The following is a 6,911-nucleotide window of genomic DNA, read 5'->3' as shown; positions in this document are numbered from 1 at the left end:
ATTCCCATGGGGGGAGCCAGCACGGAGAAGGGGGAAAAAATAAATAAAATACAAAAATGTAAGTTGCTCTGGATAAGACCATCTGCATACACTTCGATCACACCAACAACGGGCACTGCATTTTGGGACACCAGAATTACATTAATTTACAATGAAAACGCTGCGTTTGCCTTGCAGCATTTGCAGTGAAGTGCGTTCAGGTGTGGTGTCTACGTTGGATTTGTCAAACTGTATGTTGTAGGCAGCTTGACAGAAATGGTAGCAGAAGGAGAATGTTGACCTTTTGTTGCGTACATAACCAGATGATGCTGCGTACCATTTTGCGCAGTGATGCCGTCGGTGTGTTCGAAGCGTGAAATGTAATGTAAAATGTAATGTAATGTAAAATGTCTACAAAAACGACACAGGTATACAAAATATGAAAAACATTATTTGTACCATACTAAAGTTAAAAAAAAACATTTATTAAACATTGTTATAGGTGAATCGAAAAATCAAAAAACTCAGTTGGAACTGAAAGTCAAAGTAGAGGAAAAGGGTAAAGTGAGACAGGCATCAATCAGCAGGTCTGAAATGACAAGAGTTTAAACTTCACAAGAGCAAAAAGTAAGTATAGAATAATCAGGTGATGATGAGGCCTCGTCTGGCTCCAAGCATCTTCTCTTTCTTCTGCTTCCTGACTTCAGTCTGTTTTGTCCTCCTTTCCTCCCTAGAATAAAAGCAATATGGAAATCAACATAACAGGTTACACATCCAATCATTCGGAGAGAAAACAAGTTTCAAAACAGAGGCTCTCTCAATTAGTCTTTCCTTGATTCCTCATCTCCTTTTCAAATCAAATTTTATTGGTCACATACACATGTTTAAAATGACGGGTAGGCCATCATTGTAAATAAGAATTTGTTCTTAACTACGTTTTGTTCTGTGCAATAACTTAAGGATCGGACCCTTTTTTCCCTCAATTTTCACCTAAAATGACATACACGAATCTAACTGCCTGGAGCAAGGATATGCATATTCTTGATACCATTTGAACAGAAACACTTTGAAGTTTGTGGAAACGTGAAATTAATGTAGGAGAATAACACATTAGATCTGATAAAAGACAATACAACGAAAAAAAACATGCGTTTCTTTGTACGATTGTCTTTGAAATGCAAGAGAAAGGCCATGATATATTATTCCAGCCCAAGCGCAATTTAGATTTTGGCCACTAGATGGCAGCAGTGTATGGGCAAAGTTTTAGACTGATCCAATGAATCATTGCATTTCTGCTCAGAATTTTGCATCAAGGCTGCCTAATTGGTTTATTAACAACTTCAAGTTCATAATTGTGCACTCTTCTCAAACAATAGCATGGTATTATGTCACTGTAATAGCTACTATAAATTCAACAGTGCAGTAAGATTACCAAGAATTTAAGCTTTCAGCCAATATCAGATAGGTTGTAAGTAACAAAAAAATTCCCAGGACAGACCTCATGCTAATCGCATTAGCCTACTTTTAGCTCAACCGTCCCAAGGGGGGCCCAACAATCCTGTAGATGTTAACTGACTTGCCTAGTTAAATACAGATTACATTTTCTTTAAAAAAATTGTAATTCTTTCCCCCCGCAGATGTTATTGTGGATGTAGTGAAATGCTAACAACAATGATTGTTGTCCTTGATGATCTTTTTGGCCTTCCTGTGACATCGGGTGCCGTAGGTGTCCTGGAGAGCAGGCACCCGCTGGAGAGCCCCTGCCGTTGCCGGCGGTGCAGTTGCCGTACCAGGTGGTGATACAGGCCAACAGGAAGCTTTCAATTGTGCATCTGTAAAAGTTTGAGGGTTTTAGGTGCCAAGCCAAATTTCTTCAGTCTCCCGAGGTTGAAAAGGCTCTGTTGCCCTTGCTTCACCACTGTCTGTGTGGGTGAACCATTTCAGATTGTTAGTCATGTGTACTCCGAGGAACTTTTCACCTTCTCCATTGCGGTCCCATCGATGTGGATAGGGGCGTGCGCCCTCTGCTGTTTCCTGAAGTCCACGATCAGCTCCTTAATTTTGTTGATGTTGAGGGAGAGGTTATTTTCCTGGCACCACTCCGCCAGGGCTCTTCACCTCCTCCCTGTCTGCAGTCTTGTCATTGTTGGTGATCAGGCCTACTACATTGAGTTGGAGGCATGCATGGCCACGCAGTCATGGGTGAACAGGGAGCACAGGAGGGGGCTGAGCACACACCCTTGTGGGGCCCCTGTGTTGAGGGTCAACGTAGTGGAGGTGGTGTTTCCTACCTTCACCACCTGGGGGCGGCCCGTCAGGAAGTCCAGGACCCAGTTGCACAGGGCAGGGTTCAGACCCAGGGCCCCAAGCTTAATGATGAGCTAGGAGGGTACTATGGTGTTGAAGGCTGAGCTGTAGTCAAAGTACAGCATTCTCACATAGGTATTCCTCTTGTCCAGATGGGATAGCGCAGTGCGACTTTGCCTGTTCGATTGCCTTACGAGGGAATAACTACACTGTTTGTATTCGACCATATTCCCAGTCACCTTGCTGTGTTTAAATGCGGTGGTTCGAGCTTTGAGTTTTGCGTGACTGCTGCCATCTAGCCACGGTTTCTGGTTTGGGTAGGTTTTAAATAGTCATAGTGGGAACAACATCCCCTATACACTTCCTGATGAACTCAGTCACCGTGTCCGTGTATACGTCCATGTTATTCTCAGAGGCTACCCGGAACATATCCCAGTCCGCGTGAACACAACAATCTTTAAGCATGGATTCCGATTGGTCAGACCACCATTGAATAGACTTTAGCACAGGTACTTCCTGTTTGAGTTTCTGCCTATAGGAAGGGAGCAGCAGGATGGAGTTGTGATCTGATTTGCCGAAGGGAGGGCCTTGTAGCCATCCCGGAAGGGAGAGTAACAATGGTCGAGAGTTTTTTGAAGCGCGAGTACTACAAGCAATGTGTTGATATAACCTCGGTAGCATTTTCCTCAGATTTGCTTTGTTAAAATCGTCAGCTACAATAAATGTGGCCTCAGGTTACATGGTTTCCAGTTTGCACAAAGTCCAGTGTAGTTCTTTGAGGGCCGTTGTGGTATCGGCTTGAGGGGGAATATACACGGCTGTGACTATAACCGAAGAGAATTCTCTTGGGAGGTAATACGGTTGGCATTAGATTGTGAGGTATTCTAGGTCGGGTGAACAAAAGGACTTGAGTTTCTGTACGTTATCACAATCACACCATGAGTAGGTAATCATGAAACATACACCACCGCCTTTCTTCTTCCCGGAGAGTTCTTTATTCCTGTCTGCCAGAAGTACTGAGAACCCAGCTGGCTGTATGGACGGGGGACAGTATATCCGGAGAGCCATAATTCCGTGAAACAGAGTATGTTACAGTCCCTGATGTCTCTCTGGAAGGAGATCCTCACCATGAGCACAACTACTTTATTGAACAGGGACTGAACATTAGCGAGTAATATACTCAGAAGCGGTGGATGATGTGCACGCCTCCTGAGTCGGACTAGAAGTCCACTCCGAATACCTCTTTTCCGCCGGAGGTGTCATGGTAGCAGCCTCTCAGATAAGTTAAATTGCATTTCTGGTTATAATGCTGGTGAGTTACTGCCGCTCTGATATCCAAAAGTTATTTCTGGCTGTATGTAATAACAAAAAAGTTCTGGGCTAATAATGTAAGAAATAACATACCAAAAAAAAAAAAATACTGCAAAGTTGCTTAGGAGCTAGAAGCAGAGCTGCCATGTCTGTCAGCACCATCTTGTGGATGGAAAAAGTCCCTTCTATGGCATTCTCCAATATGTTTAGAGGAATCAAGGATAGGTGAATTGAGAAAGAGCCAGGAATTCAATACGATTCCCCCTCCACTTTTAACCGGTTGTTCCGGATACTGACCTTGCCTGAACCGGATGCTGTTTGTAATTCTTCTGGTGTGAGGAAACGGTCTGAGACTGGTCCACTGTGTTCTCTTTGGCCACCATGAATGGCTTCAGCTTTCCTTTATACAGGCAGACCAGAAACGATGACCAGTAAAATAAATGTTTTTATTAGCCTACAGACAACCAGGTTCGTGCTGAATGCACTGGTATACAGTAAGAATCTGAATGCTGACATATATCTTACCCTTATGAGGCTTATAGGTGAGAGTCTTCGAGAGACTGGCCTTCAGATCAAAGTTGGTCTTCTTGTTGGTTTCAGGACAGTTAGAAAGAACACTGGTGTTTGCATTAAACACAAAAGCTGAATAAAACAAACAAAATAAAAGCCAGTAAGGGATCCATTCAGTAGAGCAAGGCACAGAAAATAAGTAAAGACTACTTAAATTAGATTTCGATTTAGCAGGATGTATATTGAACAAAACTATAAAATGCAACATACATATATTTCATGATTTTACTGAGTTACAGTTCCTATAAGTAAATCAGTCAATTTAAATAAATAAATGAGGCACCAATCTATATATTTCACATGACTTGGCAGAGGCCCAGCCATGGGTGGGCAGAAGCGCAGTCATGGGTGGGCCTGGGGAGCCAGGCCCAGCCAATGAGAATGAGTTTTTCCCCACTAAAGGGCTTTATTACAGACAGAAATGCTCCTCAATTTCATCAGCTGTCTGGATGGCTGGTCTCAGACGATCCCACAGGTGAAGAAGCCAGATGTGAAGGTCCTAGGCTGGCATGGTTACACATGGTCTGCGTTTTTTTTTAAAATGTTTTATACATACTGCCAAATTCTCTAAAACAATGGGGGCGGCTTATGGTAGAGAAATGAACATTCAATTATCTGGCAACAGCTCTGGTGGACATTCCTGCAGTCAGCATACCAATTGCATACCAATTGCACGCTCCCTCAACTTGAGACATCTGTGGCATTGTGTTGTGTTACAAAACTGCTCAATTTAGAATGGCCTTTTTGTTGTCCCCAGCACAAGGTGCACCTGTGTAATGATCATGCCGTTTAATCAGCTTCTTCATATGCCACACCTGTCAGGTGGATGGATTATCTTGGCAAAGGAGAAATGCTCACTAACAGGGATGTGAACAAACATGTGAGAGAGATAAGCTTTTTGTGTGTATGGAACATTTCCGGGATCTTATTTCAGCTTATGAAACATGGGACCAACCCTTTAAATGTTGCGTTTATATTTTTGTTCAGTATAGGTTACCTGGTGTCTTAGCGCTGGAGAGAACAAAGGTCTTGTTGACGTCAAGTCTCCCTCCAAATGTACTCTCTTTCCCAGGAGTGAGGAGGTCCACGCGGGTTGCCATGCGTGCTGGCGTCTTTACCATAGTCTTCTTGTGCTCATTATCCTGAGTAGCTTGTGAGAACCTGTACACAAACCAACCGTTGGACTGACTATACAGGTTTCATTCCACAAACTGGCAATAGTATTCAGCAGTAACTAAATCCTTCCCAAGAAATATTAATTCATAGTGGTCACCAGAACGAAGCCAGTTAGCAGCTCATGACAGCGCATCTTGTTTAATGATGTGAATGTTAAATCAGAAGTGGTAAATCAACAGACACCTAGAAGCTTCAGCACTGCTAAAATAATTAGGAATACTCAAGACAAAATAATGTTTGAGTGTCTCACCGAACGTTGATCCGGCGAGTGAACAGGACTGTGGGTCTGAAAGGGACAACCGTCTCCTTCTTGGGGGGTTTTCTGGCCGAGAGTCTACGTTTGTCAGTAGCTGGTTTGCTGGCTGAGACCTGGGTAAGTCTGCGTCTGTCTGTAGCTTGTTTCTGGGACACAGGGCTGAACAGGGAGGCGCGGCTCGAGGTTGAGCTCTGCAAAAACACAACAGTTCATTGACCACACCGAGCAACACATTGGATTTGGGAATCATCCCTCTCAAAATAGCCACCTGGCTTTACATTTGAAAGGAAAAATGTTTCATTGGTGGTAGTAATTTACCTTTAACAACTATGGAAACCAAAAAGTGTACTTACTGCTTGAGTTTTTCCTTCAGTTGGTGTCAAAAGAGTTTTATCTGAAAGAACCTGAAGAATAAAGTGTTTATAGTTAACTACTTGCAAAAATGTATAAATTGATGACTACAATAAAACAATGGTTGCAATGTTGAATGGGCTTATTACTTAATGAAAACCACACAGTGGCCAGATCTCAACGATCTCCATTATAACGTTATATACAATTATTTACCTTCAATTCATTCACTGAATTTCTGAACGAATCAATTTTCTTGGTCTTCCTTTCCACGTATGAATCAATTGACTCCATCCTTTTGAAATGCGCCTCGTGGAGCTTTCTGAAGTCTACAATAGAATGTGGTTATTAGCATTTTTTCATAACAGAACAGAGAGTTTGAGCATGTTATTAAGATCATGTAGCTACAGCAAATATGATTCAGATGACTAACTTGGTGTCGTAGGCTTCAACATAGACTTAGTCCTCTTCAGGAGCCCCTCATGGCGAGGGATCTTTCCTACTGGCTTCACCACTTTCTGTCCCACTCCTGTGCAAAGCAATATGAGAACGTGATCAATAATAGTATTATTATAACCAGAGTTGATGCTCATGTAGTCACCTATTTCATAAACAAAAGGCCAGAGACACAGCCCTACGTAAGACTTCTGCAAAAAAAAAAAATGTGTCTACACAAATCATCATGGCCTTTAGAGTCCTCCAGACTAACCAAACATCACTGCTGCAACTTTGTGTTCAGGCACAGCCACCCCAGAATCCTTAGCAGCAGCAGACACTCTCCTTCTCTTGGCACTCCCTTTGCCGATGATGGATTCAGTCACCTTGTTAACAACCTATATTGAAAACACTAGTTTAGTTTGCTATTCCTCAATAAAATATAAAGCAAAAATGCATTTTTTGGGGGTTGTGAGAGATACATGCACAGCAGTATTTCAGTGCAAGAAACGCTTCTCACACCTCT

At 42.6% G+C, this 6,911-nt stretch overlaps 1 protein-coding gene across 2 annotated transcripts in view; it reads right to left on the bottom strand.

The window, feature by feature from the left end:
- Positions 1-443: 443 nt before the first annotated feature.
- The window catches only part of LOC106611473 (nucleolar and spindle-associated protein 1), a 7,459-nt gene continuing 991 nt past the window's right edge, over positions 444-6,911 (bottom strand). For both annotated transcript variants that reach the window (XM_014211712.2, XM_014211713.2), the window contains exons 4-12: positions 6,660-6,783; positions 6,384-6,479; positions 6,167-6,279; positions 5,953-6,003; positions 5,594-5,790; positions 5,165-5,328; positions 4,123-4,239; positions 3,895-3,997; positions 444-709 (exon numbers count right to left, since the gene is read on the bottom strand). In XM_014211712.2, the coding sequence (XP_014067187.1) occupies positions 622-709; positions 3,895-3,997; positions 4,123-4,239; positions 5,165-5,328; positions 5,594-5,790; positions 5,953-6,003; positions 6,167-6,279; positions 6,384-6,479; positions 6,660-6,783 (1,053 nt within the window). In that variant the 3' untranslated portion in view covers positions 444-621. The remainder of the gene's footprint in view (positions 710-3,894; positions 3,998-4,122; positions 4,240-5,164; positions 5,329-5,593; positions 5,791-5,952; positions 6,004-6,166; positions 6,280-6,383; positions 6,480-6,659; positions 6,784-6,911) is intronic.

Source organism: Salmo salar, chromosome ssa09 (assembly GCF_905237065.1).
Source record: "Salmo salar chromosome ssa09, Ssal_v3.1, whole genome shotgun sequence".
Taxonomy (NCBI): Eukaryota; Metazoa; Chordata; class Actinopteri; order Salmoniformes; family Salmonidae; genus Salmo; species Salmo salar.
The sequence above is the reverse complement of the archived record's forward strand: the minus strand, read 5'-3'. Positions and strand labels throughout refer to the sequence as shown.